General features: G+C 42.1%; 2 protein-coding genes across 2 annotated transcripts in view; one reads left to right on the forward strand and one right to left on the reverse strand.

The window, feature by feature from the left end:
• The first annotated feature begins 535 nt into the window (after positions 1-535).
• Positions 536-1174, forward strand: FANCD2OS (FANCD2 opposite strand). The gene has a single exon (XM_006872190.1). The coding sequence runs from the start codon at positions 538-540 to the stop codon at positions 1072-1074; it is 537 nt and encodes a 178-aa protein (XP_006872252.1). The 5' UTR covers positions 536-537; the 3' UTR covers positions 1075-1174.
• A 1485-nt stretch (positions 1175-2659) lies between these two features.
• The window catches only part of FANCD2 (Fanconi anemia, complementation group D2), a 75804-nt gene continuing 57523 nt past the window's right edge, over positions 2660-20940 (reverse strand). The window contains exons 30-44 of the mRNA XM_006872207.1: positions 20281-20394; positions 17775-17903; positions 17514-17632; positions 14342-14452; positions 13973-14103; positions 13122-13218; positions 12514-12636; positions 11650-11743; positions 10948-11019; positions 9701-9739; positions 7802-7876; positions 6905-6979; positions 5822-5968; positions 3943-4038; positions 2660-2725 (exon numbers count right to left, since the gene is read on the reverse strand). Coding sequence (XP_006872269.1) covers positions 2660-2725; positions 3943-4038; positions 5822-5968; positions 6905-6979; positions 7802-7876; positions 9701-9739; positions 10948-11019; positions 11650-11743; positions 12514-12636; positions 13122-13218; positions 13973-14103; positions 14342-14452; positions 17514-17632; positions 17775-17903; positions 20281-20394 — 1488 coding nt within the window. The remainder of the gene's footprint in view (positions 2726-3942; positions 4039-5821; positions 5969-6904; positions 6980-7801; positions 7877-9700; positions 9740-10947; positions 11020-11649; positions 11744-12513; positions 12637-13121; positions 13219-13972; positions 14104-14341; positions 14453-17513; positions 17633-17774; positions 17904-20280; positions 20395-20940) is intronic.

The raw sequence follows: 20940 nt of genomic DNA on the forward strand, positions 1-20940 counted from the left end.
ATCTAACAAGTTGCTAGATGCTGCTGAAGTTGATAATCCAGGATCATTGATGTAAACAAAAGTACATGGGATTACTGTTATCAATATTTGGTAAGACATGGTCTTTCTGAGTGTCTAACCTCTGCCATCTCAGACTGCAGTATGTCTGTAACTGTTATCTCACAGCAGAGGTCCTAAAGATGGACTGTTGTGCGGCGAGTCAGTTCCAACCCACAGCCACCCTGTAGAGGGGAGGGTTTCTGAGGAGCAGCTAATCCACTTCAGAAATTCACACAAATCTACTTCCTAATCTGTAAAGATGGGTGAAACCTACCTTCAGAGGTTTGTGATAAGGTTTAATAAAATTGTAGCACACACAGCATTAACTAGATTCCACACTAGCACTTTATAGAATTACTAATACTCTGACACCTACTGGACTCCATTCATTGGAAGTAGAGAGTAAGCTCCAGTCACTCATGAGGTAAAGATGGAAATTTACCACCAAAAAGCATGCAAGGGAAATTCTGTTCTGATTCCTCTCTTTTAGGACTGTCAATGGCAGGATACCAGCTCTGGTCACCATGGACCCCACTGGATGAGAGCTTCCAATGGCTGCGGCACACAACACCTACACCTTCTTCCAAACACCCCTTTAGGGCCTCCCCCTGCTTCCTACACACCCCTTCTGACCTTGAAGTTCAGCTGTGCTTTCAAGAGGTCACTTTAGTCTTAGACAGCCCATTTCTGGAAACTGGAGTGAGTCCCAAGTTACCATGCCACACGTCAGAACTCCGGGCCATTAACAACAAGAAAGGGCTCGTCAGAAAGCCCCAGCCAGTCCGACTCAATGGGGTAGATTCTGTCTTTGGCAGGGTCATCACGGCTCAGCCACCAAAGTGGACTGGGACCTTCAGAGTTTCAGACAAATCAGCCTTTTGCAAAATCATCAGCAGGGAGCACCAGTGGCCCACTGGACTTAAGGAACCTCAGATTCAGATGACAGTGACTATGTGCAAACAGATGCTGCGCTCTATCCTCCTGTTGTATGCAACATATAAGAAGTGTACTTTCGCCTTGCAACACTCCAAGTAAAAGGTCTTCCTTCACCGGATTCCCAGGTCTCAAACCATGGCCTTTGGTATGTGCCTGCAGCTTACAGAATCTGTCCATGTGAACAAAACTGTGACATCACCCCAGCAATCTTGACAATTCAGAAGCCCCTTCCCTGTCTTCCTTCCATCCGAAAAAGGGCCAGTGACACAGAGCAAGAAAATTTCCCTTGTAAAGCTGAACAACCGTTGAAAAGAGTCAAACAAGCACTGATGTATACATGTGATAAAGAGCCATTAAAAACCACACAAACAATGGGTCTAATGTGACTTCACTTAAAACCCCTAAGAACACAATCAACTGAGCCAAAAAAAGGGGTATTAGGGAAGAGGGGACATACGGTTTCCATGTACCAAAGGATAAAGCGGTCAAAAAAGGATTATTTTTTAAAAAAATAGAAATGAAATACCTACTCCAACCAGGAAAAGAAACACCTAACAAGCCACACATACCTTAACACTACTGGATCATATAAATTTGGTTAGAAATATTAATAAATATTTAATAATATTTATAGTTTGGCAAGAAAGAACTTGTTAACAGTACTATAACTGGGCTTTTAGCAGAAGAGGGAGTTCCCCCTAGTAGTTGAAATATACTCCTACTGTTTTATTTCTAATAAACTACAAGTAATTGTATAACATTCTTATTACTACAGATTACAGGCATAATTCAGAACAATGTGGAAATCAAATAAACTTTATATGTATATACACACACAAAGTCAACATGAGCTCGCCGCTGCCTTTTTTCCTTGTCTTATGTTAACACAATAATGAAAACACAAACTAAGCAGCCAACATTCCTTGTTGACTTTTTCTGGATATTGATAAATTCAAGTAACTCTTCCAGATCCATCACAATGGTCTTCTTATTTCAAAGATGACACAATAGGAAGCATATGATTTTACTATGCACAAGTCATGTGTTGGTACTCTAAGCAAACCAAACTCACTGCCATTGAGTTGATTCTGACTCATAGCGAACCTCTATAGGATTTCTAAGATTGTAAATTTTTAACTGTTGACAGGAGCAGAAATCTCATCTTTCTCCCAGAGTGGCTGGTGAGTGTGACTTTGCAATTAGCAGTCCAGTGTTTACCCTACAGCACTGCCAGGGCTCCTGTGTTGGTACTGGTCTACATTATTTCTCTGCACAAACTCCAGCTCAGTCCCATCTAGTCCCTGAATGATGAAGGAAATCCAGTAGAAGGAATGAGGAAGTAGCAGAAACAGAAATTTAAAGGTAATTTATTTGCAGAATTGGTATGAGCTTAAATTCTAAAATCAAGAAGTTTGAAACTAGCTCCCAAAGTCTAGATGTAGCTAAGCAGTTTCTACTTTATAGCATAGCACTGCCAAGCTCAACCAAACCAAAAAGTAATGCTACACTGAAATCCAGTGTCTTTGGTGGTGCTAGAAAATCTATGAATCCCCCGATTCAGTTGATTCAATCGGGGCTTCTCTTTGGGATAAAATAGGATGCTTCCAGTTAGCTAGGCAGAGAAGAGGCTCCATTGATAAGTCACTGAGGAGGCTGGCGGAGCAGAGCAGAGGGAGGAGATGGTCTAATCAGAGTCATCATCACTCCCATCATTGTCTTGCTCTTCTCCATCACTTGCTTCACCTTCATCCTAAGGAGCAAAGGATGATTAAATTAAATATTTAGGTCATTGTTCCAGATGACCTGTTTTCACAGATAAACAAAGGAATTAATTACCAGTAATAACTGTGAAACAATTTGTTTGTAAAATGAATCAGAGGCGCCCCTGCTCTCCTTGACATCATGACTTCTAACAAGACCATGGAGGGAGACCATTCTGATACTGACTTATGACATCATTCTGCAGCTAATCAAATCTGCATGGTGTTAAGTCATATCGCTTTAGCTCTACTGCATGCGTTTGACATAGGAACAAAGTAGGTAGTCAATGTAGAAAGAAATGTTTGTCAAATGAAAAAATATTGTGTATCTCAACAAGAATCCAGCATAAATTCTATCTGATCGGTGATTTTGATCTGGGAGGTTTGTTTAGGAAAAAATACCAAATATAAACATAGGATATTGTCGCCTTAAATTCTTTATGAAAACAAAGTGGAGGTATACTATACAAATAAAGCAGAGGACCATGTAATAAAATAATTTTTCTTACTAAATGATCTTTGTGCATCAGCCTTAAATTGCTCATTGAGACTCCACAGCAGGGACTCTTGAAGTCTGAGGTTCTTGGTATCTATAGCCAACCCAAATTGCAGCATAATGTCCCAAGTATACATATCTTTCTTTAAATCCCAAAAGCATCTGTATCCCAGAAAATAATAAGGAGCCCCTGGCGATGGTGGTTATGTGCCGTGGAGTCGATTCCGATTCATAGCGACCCTGTACAGGGTTTCTGAGGCTGTCAATCTTTACAGGAGCAGAAAACCTCATCTTTCTCCCGCAGAACAGCAGGTAGTTTCAAACTGCTGACCTTAAGGTTTGCAGCCCAATTTGTAACCACCATGCTACCAGAGCTCTTACTCTGTTTTATTCCTCGATGGTAAGAGCTTTTGACTGTGCTTTGATTAAAGCATTTCTCATTTTAAACATGTTCAACACTCAGAATATTTTGACCCCTCCTTTTCTATTCTCTACAATGGTCTAAGGTATAACTTTAAGGAAAATAGCCTACAATGTGACACAACTTGAAATTCTTGAGGATTGTTACACGATTGTGTGGCTGCTTTCTCTGGGCCCTAAAGAATTTATATAGGCATGTAAGCTTTTTGTAGAGGGAATGGAGAAAAGTGTTTGATCACAAACAGCGAAAATTATGCACTCTCTACCAACTCAGAATAATTTTGCAGATACCTCCTTTACTTTGCTTTTAGAGACCTGAGATGATGTGTCTTCCTCACTGTCTTCTGGTGTGCTCTCCTGGGAATTCTGGGACATAATTTCTTCACCCTAAATGTAGACCAAGACAAATGGTGGATTATAATGATAACATTTAGGGCCTCAAAAGGGAGAAAGGGAAGTATCACTACTTTCCATAGAAACAGGACAGGCAAATAGGTGTCGGAAGGCTTAGTTTAGAAGCAGGACAATGAATATTCTAGTTATTGTAACATAGTCAAACATGGACACTGACTTGTGATCAGGATCTAGAGGAGCTCACAGTTCCAGGCACGTACACGTCGTTGATGCAATATGCAGTTCTTGAAAAGGTCTATATTTATATCCTAATATCATACTAGACTTTTGAGTTAATGTTGACTATGGTTTGAAAATTTCTCCAGTAAGGTATCCGAGCATCAACATACCAATCACCACTTAACATCAACAATGGGCATAAAGAGGTTGGAGGACAAGAGGTTTAACAACAACTTTGGAGCAGTACTGTTAGGATTCGAATTCTGGCTCTGCCCAGTTATTTGCTAAAAACCATAGACAAGTTATTTAACCTCTCTGAGCTCCAAATTTCTCATGGAAACAAGGGTATTTACCTCATGATGATGATGTGAAGAAAGGAAGTTAAGTCTCTGTGCTACTATTTTTTTTTTTCATCTCTGACAGATTAAAACACCCAGATATTATAAGCGTGAATGAGAAGGCTTGGACTCCCTTGAGAAAATGCTATCGCTCCAAAAGAATGTTAAAAGCACCATAACATTTCAGCCCAAAGTCATATAATTGAAAAACCATAGAAATATTCATTTGCTGAATTTTCCCAGGGAATAATTTCAGGGATAAAACACTAGGGAGGGAGAACAAACAAGATGGCGGATCGGGTGGAAGTGCAGTAAGGAGCTCCATCAACAACAACACAGAATACAGGACCAAGCAGGCGCAGGGGATGGTGCCAGAACTCTGAACTACATATAAAAGAATATTTAGAAGGTTGGAAGGCTTACAGCTAGGGGAATTTGTAGCAGAAGCAGAAAGAAATCCATTGCTTTCTAATTCAAGACGCTCTGCTGCTCCCGGAGCTGCCATTTTGGGTAAGATCATGCAGGGGAAAGATCAGAGCAGCCACGGATGCCTGACAGAATCATGAAGATAAAGGTGTGGACATTCTTTTTTGGCATCTGTTCATTGGTCTCTCGCTGTCTGCGCACCTACATTCTGGTGACTAGAGGGGTTGCCTGAGTGAGTGGACACCCCACTCCTACCCTGGAGGGTTCTACTACACATGTGCACAGATCTCCTCGAAATTTCAAGAGACAGTTTCCACTTAAAACCAAACGGCCACAGCATGCCCTGAACTGTTCATAACTAGAAAAAAGGCCTGAGTGGGACAAGCAGACTAAAAAGGAAATAGGACAAAAATTAAATACTGAGTTACATCACAACGACCAACAGAGGCATTGTGAAATTTCTCAGGAAGAAGAGTGAAAATCCTTAAAAAACAAAACACTAGGGAGAAAAAAAACAACCCATGAGTTCATATACAAAATATGCTCCTATGAACCTACCCTCTGTAGGGCTTGAAGGCACTGGTTGTGGAAAGAGGCTTGTAGGGATTTGGCTCTTATTTGTGAAACCTTGCTTGAACAATGCTATGCTTCTGGACTCTTCGCTGTATGGGATGAGGAGTGGAGCCCGAGCCCATAAGAAATGTCACAGGACATTGACAAAACTAAAGAGCCGGAACAACATCTTCCTGTAGGTGTAGGGCTTCCTCCCTCCTTCCAATGTGCTCAATAAGGATGGCTGTGGGGCTTTAGCACTGGCCGAGTCCCAGGCTTACCTGCAAGTCTCGGTTTTTGAGATTGCCCAGCCAGAAAGCCTCCTGGCAGTTGTTAAGGATGAGCATGGCTTCCACTCTGTACACCAACAGCTCCAGGGTCTTTTTGAGCAAAGGCACATGCTTGGTGAGTCTTGTGTCCTGGTGAATCTAAGTGGGAACAGAAGCACCCACCTGGGTTGGTCATCAACTTTTCACATTTCCTACACAGAAACTTGAATTCCTGATGTCCTGAGCATCCAATAGGCACATGAACCCTGCCACAGACATGTTCCATCAATATGTAGTAGTCTGGTAGAGTACTCCAAAGAGAATGGCAGCTATCTTTCAAGTCAAAAATTCCGAAAGCCTGCAGACATACCTAACTTCTTATTGAACAACATCTCTAACTTCTTATTGACCAATCATTTAGCTAGGATATTCTTGAATATATTTATGCTGCTACTAAGCAACAGAGGTGCCCTACTTAGCTAAGAAGAAGCTTCTTTACAGTACCTTCTAAACTTAGAAGGTGTGACGAAGTGAGCAATAGGAACCAGAGAGAAGAATCTCTTGGTTTGCCAGTGACTGTAGAATTCTCTGGGTTCCTTCAGACAGAAGGTGTCTGGTTCACAACTATAAGAATGCTTCAAGTAGATAAATTCTTCAGTGCTGAACTGTTCTCACAAAAGACAGATTCATTCCTTGACAAGTAGTAGAGCTCAATAGCTTTAAAGATGGCTGCTTTCAGAACCACCTCTTGTCACCAACAGTCCTTCATGACATGGTAGTCCCCCTACACGGAGTACTTTGAAGGATTAATGAATCCACCAACACTCTGTCTCTCTTACCACAGAAGAGTTTCTAGGGGAAATATGGCTGTGGAGCTTGAGTTAAATTTAAAATGCAGAAATTCCCCTCTAGATGATTTCCAGTCTTAAACAGCAAGTGAAGATTTGACCATTCTCAACAACTGCCTTTTAAGAGACAAAAGGCTCAAGAAGGGTAATCATGGAGGACGACGTAATGGGAGCTCCAGAACCCCCAAGAGCACTTGCAGATTCATCACATAGGAGGGCTGGGGAAGTGTCTGCTTTAACCTCTTACCTTGGAATGTCCACACAGGTGATGAAGCAGCCTAGTGTCCAACTGGAAGGTTTCCAGTAAGCTGAGAACATCTTCCTATGAACAAAATTCATAACACTGAATGCAATGTTCTCATTTTGTTTTAGATGCAAGATTCCCCTGCAGCCTACGGAGGGCTCCCAAGATGATAAACTCAGTAGGTTCTAGCTATTATACTGGTAAGCATTTTAATTTGGCCTGAAACAAGAGGAGTGCTGGCTCACAGCCAATCGCAACCTGTTCACTTTTCATCCCTTGTGTAAATTTGACAGTGACAAGACCTAGATTTTAGTAGGTTATCATGCCTCAGTCTCCCCATCTACAACTTCTCACAATTACAAGGGACCAATCAAGTAGTTGAGAGTGTTTGGCAAAGTCCAACTAGCTAAATGTGTGTAAGAAATGGTCAATTCTGTTTCCATTCCCATTTCACTACTCTAGTCCTGGGTCCCACTTATGTAAACAAACACTCACAACTTTCTATTATAATAGCAAAGAGTTTTATGAGACATGTGAATTCTGTTTTCTATTACTCTTTAGAGCAGACACAGAGAAGCACAAAGGAAAATGCAAAGGATCCACTGACCCCATGAGGCCATGTGTGTGATTAGCATAATAAAATCAAGCTAGAAGGAACCAGCACCCTCAGATCCTGACAAGAAGGCAGGTTTGAACTAGAGTGGGTCTGAGTCTAACCTGCAAGGGAATATAAAGTCCTACTGAGCATCTCTAGTTATAGTTGAAGTGGGCCAGAAATGCCCAAGGAGAACTGGGGCCTAGAATCTGGGAAAAAGGGACTTTCCCATCCCCAGCCCAGGATTCATCATGAACAAATCTACAGGGCAACTATGTCCCAGCACTCTGGCTCTCAGATCTTACCCGGTGTTTTCTGAAGCTGAAGTCCAGAAGCGGCATACATTGCTTCAGAAATGCTTCCACAAACAGATGCCCATACTGAAGAAGAGAAGCATGGTGACCAACTTGGTTACCTCTAACTTAGGCCTTTCATCTGAAAGGCCCCTGCTTGTGACATACAGCATCACCTAGCCTGGGATTTTATACTCATCTTTATACAGAAAAAATATAACAAAAACATTGGGGGCTGGGGATTAAAAGACTGATATGGATAATGCAGCTAAATGCAAAAACCACAGGATCTTGCTAACTAAAGCTTCAGAATTACGCAGACTTACAGCCAATGGGCAAGGAGCTCTGGTAGCGTAGTGGTTACGAGTCGGGCTGCAGTCCAAAACTACCAGCCATTCCGCGAGAGAAAGATGACACTTCCTGCTCCCGTGAAGATTTTACAGCCTTGGAAACCCTACTCAGGGTCGTAATGAGTCGGAACCAAATCCACGGCACACCCCCACCCCCACCACAGCTAGTGGGCAGACACAGACAACGCACAGAGACTAGCTTGCTCACCTTGAGAAGGAGAGCACAGAGAAGCAGAGACGTTAGTGGTCCAGCTCCCCAAGGACCACTAATGGGCAACTTACTCCCAAAAGGAGAAAAGTAATAAAGCTGAAGAAGCACATGGCTAATTCTGCAATTTACCCATCAGCTTCATCACTCTCAACTCACCCACCTCTAACACTGGCACCAGGGAGAAGTGAATAAAGAGGACCAGAGGCCAGGAAATCACAATGGGTGCCATCCTTTGGAAGGGAACATCAGGAATGGAAAATATCATGTTCTCCTAACATTCCCTGGCTCATAACCCATTGAATTTACCATCACTTCTAGGCCTAGTCCAGGCTAGCCACATGAGAGAGGAGCTTGGACTGCACTTAGCAACAACATATATATGTGTGTGTTGTTTCTGTGAGGTGCCGTTGAGTCGGTTCCAACTCATAGTGAACCCCTGTATAGGGTTTCTGAGGAGCAGCTGATGAGCTTGAACCATTAACCTTGCGATTCAAACTGACCTTGCAGTCAGGCTCATTAACCCACAGCGCCACACCTGGATTCCATATGGTGGTGGTGGTGTGTCATGGAGTCGGTACTGACTCATAGTGACCCTGTACAGGATTTCTGAGGCTGTAAATCTTTATGAGAGCAGGAAGTCTCATAATTCTCCTGCAGAATTGCTGGTAGTTTCAAACTGCTGACCTTGAGGTTAGCAGCCTGACTTGTAACCATTACGCTTGAGATTAGCAGCCCAACTCATATTATAACCACTATACTGTCAGAGCTTTGGATCATATACACACACACACACACACACACACACATATATATTTATGTACACATATAAACATATATATAACAGCTGGTAGTTTCAAACTGCAGACTTTGTGATTCACAGCCCAATTTGGAACCACTACGCTCCCAGATTAAAGGGGGGAAAAAAGGACTCCCTCCCTCCCTTTCTTTCCTGTTGCACAGGAAACAGAAGTAGGGAGGGTGACTACTGTTCCCACTCCCACTGCCCTGAAGTCACTTCTGAGTTCTAAGACTCTGACCAAGAGTTTCTAGGAGCCCTGGTGTGGCGCTGTAAGCTAAGTACTGCACAGCTACTCATAAGGTTGGCAGTTCAAAACTACCAGCTGCTCCTTGGAATCCCTTTACAGGGTCTCTATGAATTGGAACCATTGGGATATTGGCTTCTCCAGCCATACAGCGAGTGTGGGGAAAGTGTATCCACTGCCTTCCCAAGTCACTGCCTGTTAGCACTGATCCTGGAGATTCTGGTTCATGGGCAGGCTTCTTGAGTAGTTCATCTCACTGAGGCCCTCTCCTCCAAAAACCCACAGGAAAAACACTAAAACCTCTCACCTTCAAACACACGTGTAGAACGGGACGACTGTCAAATACCTGGAAAAGTGAAAATAAGAAACCAAAGTGAGGTCTGTTTCTTTTGAGCACCTTATTTTTTCTTGGAGTCCTGGTGTGGCACTGTGGGTGAATGAGCTAGACCGAAAAGCCATTTGAACTGCAAGGTTGGCAGTTTAATTTCACCAGCTGCTCCTTGGAAACCCTATACAGGGTCGCTATGGGTCGGAATCGACTCGACGCCACTTAACAACAACAGCAACAACCCTCTTTCCTGGAGCCTTGATAACATCACGGGTTAAGCTTTGGCTGTTAGCCACAAGGTCATTGGTTCAAACCCACTAGCTTCTCTGTAGGAGAAAGATGAGGCTTTCTGCTTCCATAAAGAAAACCCTTGTGAGCAGTTCTACTCTGCCCTGTGGGTCGCTATCAGTTGGAATCGACTCAATGGCAGTGGCTTTTGGTGGGGTTTTCCCATTTGTAAAGCAGGGCTCTGTGTGCTCTTGTTGTTAAGTGCTATTGGGTAAGCTTTCACTCAGAGCAACCCTGCATAGGGTTTCTGTGGCTTTAAATCTTTTTGTGGGATCAGAAAGCCTCATTTTTCTCTTACGGACTAGACTCTATAGAGATCGCTAAAGAAAAAGTTCTTAAGGAAGTTAAAGCTGGTGGAGGAAAGAGATGTTAAATTAATTACAGTATGCAATAAAGTTAAGCCCATAACTGACGTTGAAGAAAAGGACGAAGAGAGCAAAGAGGAACCAGAAATGGATTCCAACTGGGAATTTTGAAAAGATGGCATTATGGAGGTCTAAAAACTTGATCTGAAGCCTTGAGAATGGGTGGGTTACGAGGGGTGGGAAGGAGGAAGAAAGACTATCTAGGCTGGGAGGAGGGCTGAGCAAAATTATGGTGCGGGTGAGAGGACACTGCTTGAGAAATAAAGGATGAGCCAGCAGGGCATGTGTGGAGATCAGAGGACCCAAGGCAAGGTGAAAGGATGTGACAGGTGCAGGGAGACATTAAGTACTCAGTACATAGCCCATGCAGGAGGGAGGGAGGAAGAGAAGAAGAAAGATACTGTCTAGGGCAATAAGAAGTGGTTATCCAGGATGAGAAGGGACAAGGGAAAAAGATGGGGAAATCAAGTCTGCGAGGAAAGGTAAGAGAGGAGGAAGAGTCCATTTTGAAACCCAGGTCCTTTGGTTTCTGTAGCAAGTCAGTGAGGTGGGTCACCGGGCCTCCAGACTCACCTTTATCAGGTTGAGGAGGATACTAAAGTCTCGCACAGCCATGTTCCAGTAAAGGAGCTTCTCCTCGTGAATCTAGGGGCAGCCAAATATACAGGTACCTGAATCACAGCCCAGAACTTCCCTGTTGTACTTCCTACTAATACACAGAGCAATTCAAAGACCTAAGTTATCACCCTCAAAAAGAGATGTGGTGTCCAGAACCTTCCTATAGGCAGATTCTGTGGACTGCACAAATGTGAGAACATCAGGATATATTATAGAGGGAAGACCTTCTAGGAAGGTTTCCAAGTTAGGAAAGGCCTCTTCAACATATCTACTAGCCATGAGTCCCCTACATCAGTCCTTGCTCTCAGCAGTTGGGCTCAATTTGATTAGCAAGTTGCCAACGCCCAACACCACAGCCTGGCTCATCTCATGCCAGCTCACAAGGCTACATGCTGGGCACAGGAGGCTGCAATCAAAGATATTATTTCCAGAACTAAAGGCCCATGGAGGCATCCAAGATTTTCCTGGGCAGGAAAAATAGAGCCTAATCCTCATCTCCAGTTAGCGGGAAAGGAAATTCAACCATGGACTGTAGAAAAATATCCTGGATCTCAGCAGCTCAGAAGACATAGCTTACAAGAAACCCTGGGCCTAAGATACAGAAAAATCAGTAGCTTCCAAGTACTGCAGATGTGGGGATGGGAGTATTGGGCCCACCTGCTGTGGGTCTGCTGCTGTGCCAGCCTGAAGACCTTTCACTGTCTTCTCTAGTTCAGCCATCATCACACGGAAGAAAATGACAAATGAATGCCTGGTAAAGGGGACATACAATGGAAAAATGATGAGAAATAACTTCCTGGGAAGAAGCCAGGGAACCAAACACAATTTCCTTCCCACATCCCGGAATGCACTTCCACTAGCAAGAGGATGGGGAAGTAGAAAGGATTCAGAACTGAGTCCATGAAGATTGTCTATGACCCAATGAAATAAACTTTATGAAGACAAGGTGGGTGGAAAGACCAATGGGTCCTTATTCCAGGATTATTTTATTTTATTGATCTTCATTTTTCTTATCAGTAACATAGAGGCAATGATAGCTACCCTCACAGAATCACTGAAAGGCTCAAATGAGGTAAAGAATCTGAAAGTGTTTTGTAAATGGTAAAGGCTATGTGACTGAAAGAGAACTACTGAAAGTCAATGATGAAACACAAAACCCAGCGAGAGACATGCAGCAGTATATGATCAGATTCAGCAATCACCTTGTCTTTCTAAAAGTAATCTGACTGTAGGAAAAATAGTCTCAAATTTAAAGGATGAAAGTGCTAGTGGGAGTTTGGTGACTTTCATTGTCTTTGAAGACTGTCAATTACTGAAAACTCATTCCTCAGCAAGGTCCTCTATGTGGATTGGCTAAGAATCCTGGGGAAAGAACGCACAGTAGGTACTCAGTGTGTGTTGCATGGGGAGACTTAATGGCATTCTGCAGAAAACACCAGAAATCAATGAGAAGTAATGTGATATTTGGAAACTCTGCACACAAGACAGTGTGGTCCTACGTTAAGGAGAAACCTCTCTCACCTGGTCAGTGTAGGAAACGTGGCAGAAGATGCATCTTTGGGAGAGTTGATCAGTTCTGGGACACCAACACCAGCAATCTCCTCAATGGCCTTCAGCACACTGTCTGTGTGCTCCAGGTAGATGCTGTATGGAGATCCAGAGGAGGACAAACATTTAATAGAAACTTCTAAATCAAGATTTCCTTCTTGAGATGTTCTCATGCAATAAGTGTTAAAACAATTCTTGGCATTTATTTTTAATGAAATATCAGGGATTCCAAATGTAGCCAGGAGGTAAAGTGAATTATGTCTAAGCTGAAAATACAGTTAAACACATTGGAAGGGATAGGCATGGACTGGCTGTGGCAGGCAAGAAATCTCGGATTCACTGACTACAGACTCCTCTACTTCCTCTATGATTCGATTTAATAAGAAGGAATGAGCCAACAGTGTAAAACAGAACAAATCTTAAGATCCACATATTCCAGATCTGGTCATTTTAAAACTGTATCAGTGCTTTCCAGTTCCCACTAATGAACCACATTTCTCAGTTTGAGCAGATGAGAGACCCTGCCAGGGGCAGACTGTAAAAAGGCTAGCTGGATATTTGGACTAAATCAGGCACCTCACCAGAGCAAAGCATGGAGCTGGTCATTGAAGATGCTGCTGCTCTTCCCTTTCTCCCCAGTTGGCCACACCCGGCAGAGAAACTGTTTGGCCATGGAAGCTGTTGGAAAAACCAGACAAAGACATCTCATGTGTGGAAAATCTAAGTCAATGTTGTCTTTCAGGCTTTGGGGGATGATTATTGATCAAAAGGATTATTTTTTTAAACTTGCTATAAAGTTTCCGGTCAAACAATTGGCAAAAAGAGCTGTCATGTACACTTCTGCTGCACTGGCCCTGTGTCAGAAATACAGCTGTCTGCCTCAGATGCTCAGACACACAAGAGTAGGAATGCAGTGGGGCACTCTTGTTCCCACCCCCCCCCCCCCCACGGCAGACTAATAAACAGTGGCCACCTCACAAATGCAAATCAAGCCCCTCCTATTCAGTCAATAGGAAACTATGAAGTTTGGTTTGCATTTTTTTTTTCTTGTTTTCTGTTTGTATTGCCAACTAACATGTGTAACTCCTGAGATGCATCCCAAATGGTTAACAAAAGATGATCAAAGAGAAGGGCCAGGGAAGGAGCCAGGCCTGCCTTCACACTTGATCTGAATTCTCTTTTTACTCTCAATTTATTAAACCTGATAGCTTATGTCTCTTTTTGTCAGATGTCTCAACTGAGCTAACCAAACTCAGACTGAATAAAATGAGCAGAAATGATCAGTTACAATCCTCCTTGACAGCAAGAGGACATGTCCAATGTTATGTGGAGATTGACATGTAAACATGCACAAGGTCCTAGGAAACTGCATATTTATAAGCTTAAACTATTAATCATATTCAGGAAAAGAAGGAGGATCTGGGCCCATCACCAATTTTGTCTTTTTTTTGAGTAACAGCTGTAGATTTCTTCGAAATGACCATCAAAAGTCTGATGAGATAAAGAGCACACTGAAAACTGGGAATGCTGTGATGGAAATTCTGCAAGTAATGGAAGCTCTGGCTGTAAGGAGACAAGAAAAAAACAAACCAACACTAGCACCACAAGTATTACAGTGATGTCTAAATCGCTATGAGTTGCTCATGCTCTCTTTAGTAGTCTGATACCCATCAGGGTCCTCCCCACTTTCAGGGACTTTAGTAGCAAATTTCTTGCAAGCATCCTGCTGGAGAACTCTGTTTACATGGAGAATGTCAGGGCAGAGCAGGGGGACAACCCTCGGGGGTGTCATCTGACCCACCTGAGCAGTTCCTCCAAGGGCTGGTCATGATCTCCCTGCTTCAAACGTCTAGCAAGCACCTCAAGGGCTGTGTATAGTAAGTTACGATTTTCAGGTTGAAAAAATCCCTGCCTAAGGGAAAGTTAAAGGAAGATGGTTTAGTTTACCTATCCATGAATGTGGTGGAGCATTGTTGTTGTTGTTAAGTGCCATTGAGTAGATTTCAACCCATAGTGACCCTGTATAGGGTTTCCGAGGAGTAGCTGGTGAGCTTGAACTGCCGACCTTGCAGTTCAAATGGCTTTGCAGTCTGACGCATTAACCCACAGTGCCACACAAGGTGGAGCATACAGGGGGCAAAATTATGAAAACATCATCAACATTACCAAACACTGTGAGGGAATGAGTCTCAGTACATGGGAGCTGAGGATCACAGTCTTAGGCAACATTAAGGTCAATTGGCAACACATAATCCACAAATACAGTGTTCTACATCCTACTTTGGTGGGTAGTGACTGGGATCTTAAAAGCTCATAAGTGGCCAGCTAAGGTACTGGAGGGAAAAAAAGTGATGAAAATTGAAGATGTCGATGGACTCATGGGCCACGCGAACATCAGTCTCCACGACGTTAAGACCAGAACTAGATGGTGCCTGGCTACCACTACCAACTGCTCTGAGAGGGCCCACACAGAAGGTCCTAGAGAGAGTGGGCGAAAACATGGAGCTCAAAATCCCAAAAAAGACCAGGCTTATTGTTCAGCAAGAAACTGGTAGAACCTGAGACTATGGCATCTGGTCACTCTTCAGATCTGAAACTGAACTCATTCCTGTGGCTTAGTTTTCAGCCAAGTGGTAGGTATACAAGGGGACAACAATACTAGTGAGGTATATAAACCATAGAATGGCCAATCATTCAGGATCAAAAGGGCAGCTTTTACCCAAGGACAAAGTTCACAAGGGATGATCAACAAAGACAAATGGAAACAAGAAACACCAGGAGGAAGTGGGACAAGTGGTGCTACTTTGAGGAGATTGTAGTCACTGAGATAAAACGATGTGCATGATTTACTGAATGCACAGATGATAGGTGATCTGCTCTGTAAACCTTCACTCCAATCACACAAAATAAAGAAATCTAACAGGGACATTTGCTTAGACAGAATTTGAGGATCCTGACTTCTAGTTTGTACCACCAACAAGTCAACAGAGGAAAAAGAAGCAAATGAAAGCACTCAAGTGCCATAATCTTTCAAAGCTCTGAGTATCAGACTAGAGTCAAACAATCTCTCCGTTAAGGACCTAAGAGCCCTCAGAGATTTATTTTCAAGGGAAAAGGGTCTTCTTTATTAACTATGTTTTACAGATTAGTCCCAGTCATCTCCCGAAAACTAACAAACAAAAACCAGAAATAGTATTTCGGTACAGGGGAAATTTTGTCAAATTGCTAAATTTCTACATACCTCACCAAAACTTGGCACAGCAAATCGCTTGAATTTTGCCATTCTCATGGGTGTGTTCTGCAACCTCGTTGTAGTTTTAATTTCCTTAATAATTAGTAATGTTCAACATCTTTTCATGTGTTTATTTGCCATCTTTATATCTCCTTTTATGGAATGTCTATTCAACTCATTTGCCAGGCATTGTTTTTAAGTGGAAGAAACAGCAATGGCTGGTCCCTGCTCTAAGGGAGTGCACAGTTCCGCAGACAGATGAACAAATAATTCAGTTAGAAGAGAGACAGGAATGAAGCTTACCAGGTCTAAAAGTCAGAGAAGATAACTTTGAGGAAATCAAGTTTAAGTTCACATCTCAAGGATGAGTTAGAAAACACCAGGGGTTCATAAGGGTAGGGAATCTTTCAAGTAGAAGGATGAGTATGTGTGAAGCCTTTCAGGCAAAGCGATATGGTGGTGGTGGTGGTGGTGGTGGTATGCTGTGAAGTTAGATACGACTCATACTGACCCTGTATAGGATTTCTGAGGAGGTAAAATTTTCACGGGAGCAGAAAGCCTCATCTTTTTCCCCTGGAGCAGCTGGTAGATTTGAACTACTGGCCTTGCAATTAGCTGGTATATAGAGTACTGAAATTAAGCAAAAATGGCTGGAGGACAGAGTATAAGACAAAGAGTGGAAGAGCAAAGGTCAGATAACAGAAGGCTTCAGAAGCTATGGACAGAAGTTTGAACTCAAGAAAAATTGAAGGGCAATTGAAAAAAGTTAGGCAAGGATAAGATTGGGTTTGTGTTGGAAAGATTACTCAATTGTAGTGTGAAGAGTGGACTGAGGGAGGGGACGACAGGGGAACAGGGAGACCAATGATGAAACTAATCAGGTCTAGGTGAGAGATGGGAGTCTGGGAGCAATGGGAAAGGAGAGGAATAGATGGTTATTTAAATGTTATCTAGAAGAGAAAATCAACAGGATCAGGAAGTTGAATGTGCATGTATGAGAGAGAAAGGGTGCAAAGTAGAGGGAGGGAGACAAAAAAATAAGTCCTAGATTTCTGGCTGAGACAACTGTCGTGCCATTTACAGAGCCAGGGAAAACCGGAGGAGTGGTGATGAATCCGAGGTGTCCATGACACGTCTGAAAGGGGTGTTGAGTAGGTAGTTGGCTATAAGACTTGCACCTCTGAAGATAAGAGTTTAGCATAAAGTTAAGCTTGAGCAAGATTATGCAGGAAGTCTGCAGAGTAAGAACGGAGGCCAGGACCTAGCTCTAAGGAACCTGAGCAGTTAGGACAGACATCTCCCTCACGTCTACTTTCACCCAGGCTGTGTCTTCCAATCCATTCCCTTATAGGCCAAACATTCAAGGACTTGATGAAACCGCTAAATATCCCAAAGAGCTCTTTACCACATAATCTGGAATTTATTTACAACTTGATTAGTAACAAGTTTTAAAGTCACAGTCTCCCCAAGTGTTATTATAGAGAACTTGCTACAGCAAATGGGGCTAAGAATCAAAAGGCCAGATCTGTTATAGGTCAGCTAAATGCTGTCACACGGGCTAAGAATACCAGCTCCATTCGTTTCACAGGGTGAAAGACCAGATGAAACAATACAGACAAAAACACTCCAAAAAGAATAAAGCACCTTATTCACATAGTGTTTGGGTTTTGGTGACTGACCATAAAGTAAAAGCAAATATATAGTTATTAACTTATGCTTACTCTACTTCCTACATACTCACCATGCAAATAGCCCATAGAAAATTTGCAATAGCCTCTGATAGCAGGAAGACATTATCTGGTACTCCTGAACTTTTGTTCCTGGTCCATCAACTACACCAGCATCCTCACCAGCTAAGCACTAAAAGGGAAAAATGCTTTTAAGATGGCTGTTTCAGCAAGTGCCCTCATTTTACCTTCAATTTCTGTCAGTTAAAAATGAAATCTCTTCTTCACTTAGTTATTTCCGAGTCTCTGTAATGACCATAGAAAAGGATTCTGACCTGAAAATAGTTGTGAATGTTCTCCAGATGATTACACATGGGGGTCAGCAGTTGAATAACACAGTGAGCAATTTCTTGGGCAGATTTCTGATGGAGATGAGAGAATCCAATATTCCAGCTTCCTTTAGTCTACAACAAATTCAGAGTTACTGGAGAAGGAACCACTGGGTAGCTTCTGAGTTAAGAGTTCATTATGGAATTTAGTCAAACCTACGTCAGTAGGCAGGAGTGAATGAGATAAATGAGTTGCTTGCCTAAGGACTACATATTCTGATAGAGGGATAAGAAATCCTGCTCCATCTTCAAATAATAGAGACATTAGTTCTTGTAGAAGAACAAGATTGGATTGAGAAGTGTGGGGGTGAACCTTAAGAAAAAAAACTAGGTGCTGGCATATCTAAATACAAGGGTGACTTCAGACTTAAATCAAAACTCCATTTTAAATTAAGCTAAGATTTTCATTTCAACCTTTCTAATGGAAACCATTCAGTCTTTCTGTTGAAGTTTTACTGTTAAAAAAAAGACAAATGGTAACCAAGATAAAGAATTGCTTAGTGCTTATAAAGGATCATTATGCAGCTGGCCTCAGCAAACATATCTTAAAATGAGCAAAAAGTTAGGAACTAGAACTAATAATGTTAAATGCAGTTAGGAGCTATAAATAATATTATAGCCAAGATGTTGAGCTAGTTCTCGCTCTCTGTGTGTATGTGTACCTAACCTTTGTTCTTCATCTTGACTCCTAAATTAAATGTTCACTTGTGGAGAATTTTTCATAGTATTTCTACTAGTTTTCTTTGCAAATTTGTAACTAGAGCTACAGACAGATCACAGCTATTAAAGTCTTGACTGTAACACTGAGAATGCAGAGACTCAAGTTTTAACTTGCAAAATTAAATTTGGTATCTTAAGCACTCTGAGACAGTTAATGTCATTCTCCTCCTTCTTAGCCACATGGGTGATGCTTGCATTTCAAGGCTTCAGATTAGAGTTAAATCAACTTTCACTTCTTCTTGAACCTAATAAATAGTTGGCTTTTATGCATCAAGGAAAGCAACTAGAAGTGATGCGGTCGACAATCAATCACAAGACCCCCACTTGAAAATATTTACAGTATGTTTTAGAAATATTGTCTTAGTCAGGTTGTATCAGGAGATAAGGAATTGATGTTAAGAAGGTTTGAAATTTGATAAAGTTTTGTAAACATTCTTCCCTACCCCTGCACTTCTCTTTGATGTGAACCTTTGTCTACTCCACCAAATAAAAACTCACTGCTTCTCCTACAAGCCAGGGCACACACCAGTTTCCTGTAGGATGCCACATAAACCTACTTTGCAAAATGAGATTATTCTTTCAATAAAATTTTTGTTTTAATTTCTAACAGATGTCAGTCTAGTGTTTTCTTGAAGAATGAGTTTAGACCTACAATAACCAATGAGATAAAGGGCACATGAAACCAGAATTTAGGTTGACAACACTAGAGGAAATAATACAAAGAATTAATCAAGTAACTGGATATGCTGTGTATGTTAAGTGCCCTGGAGTTGGTTCCAACACATAGAGACCCTGTATAGGGCTTCCAAGGAGCAGCTGGTGGTTTTGAACTGACAGTCTTGTAGTTCGTAGTTCAGCGCTGATCCTACAGTGCCAACTGGATATACTCATCTTTACATGTTTACACTTCATTTCCACCTTTTGTTGTTTGCATCATCCAATGGGTTTATTAGATATGTGCACATAGTATCACTTTGAGGACTAAGGTACGTCTGACCCAAGCCGCAGTATTTCCAATAACCTCAATTGCATGTAAAGGAAGACTGTAGAATAACTGATACATTTGAGTTATGGTGTTAGATAAGAATTTATTAAAAATACCATGACTGTCAGAAGAACAAACAAAGCCAGAATGCTTTATAGAAGCCGAGATGGAAAGACTTTGTCTCTCACACTTTGGACATGTTATCAGGAGGGACCAGTCCCTGGAGAAGGACATATGCTTGGTAAAGTGGAGAGTCCGTGAAAAAGAGGAAGACCCTTAATGAGATGAATGGACTTCGGCGGCAGCAGCAATGGGCTCAAGTATAGCAACAACTGTAAAACTGGTACAGGACTGGGAGAGTTTCACTGTGTTGTGCACAGGGTTGCTATGAGTCAGAGCCAAATCGGTGGCACCTAACAATAACAACAACAACATGAGCATAAATGTTCATCGTATGAACATTTGATCTTCTGATCTTACGAAAGCCAACTATTAAACTGAGGCTTGGACACAGGCTTAGTTTGGCAAACAGAAGAAAAAATATGATTCAGGAACATGATGAATTTCCTGTGCTGGGTAACTTTTTGTTTTCTATGTTTCCAAGTTCCTTTCTAAAGCAAGCTGAATATGGTCTGGCCATGGTGCTACCACCATGCTATCCAGTGACTCAGTCACAATGCTGAGAAAGAGACAATTATTCACCACCAAGATCCATTAGTCCCAGGTCCTGCGTCTGTCCATACTAACCTTGAAGAACGGGACTCTCTTGGCAGCAGGTGTCAGCATATTCTCCAGCTTTTGGGAGAGATCGTCCAGCAGGAAAAGCAGCTCAGGGGGCTCAAGCTGTACAACTTCTGTGGCCTGTCACATGTAGAAAGGAAGGAATCACTTCAAGTATAACGACTTTTTCTGGGACAGTTCATATTTACTCTTCCAATGAGTGAAGAATCTGGCTCTAACAAAAGAGGACAAAATTTCCCCCACCTCATATAAAGGGTTGCTCTTATGCTCTGCCCATCAATCGAGCAAAAAGCTGGATACTTACAAAGTAAAAATTTCAATTAAATAGGAAGGAATCCAAAGGAGTATACTTTTAGAAGATACATTTTATTCTCTAGAGATAAATTCCTCTGTATATAAAGGACTTTAAAAAGTACATGGAGAGAACAAACAAGATGGCGGATCGGGTGGAAGTGCAGTAAAGGAGCTCCGCCAACAACAACAACACAGAATACCTGACCAAGCAGGCTCAGGGGCTGGTCCCAGAACTTTGAACCACATATAAAGGAATATTTAGAAGGTTAGAAGGCTCATAGCTGGGGGAATTTGTGGTAGAAGCAAGAAATCTATTGCTTTCTAGTCCGGGACGCTCGGCTGCTCCAGGAGCCACCATCTTGAGTGAGACCA

Source organism: Chrysochloris asiatica, unplaced genomic scaffold (genome assembly GCF_000296735.1).
Source record: "Chrysochloris asiatica unplaced genomic scaffold, ChrAsi1.0 scaffold00186, whole genome shotgun sequence".
Lineage (NCBI taxonomy): Eukaryota > Metazoa > Chordata > Mammalia > Afrosoricida > Chrysochloridae > Chrysochloris > Chrysochloris asiatica.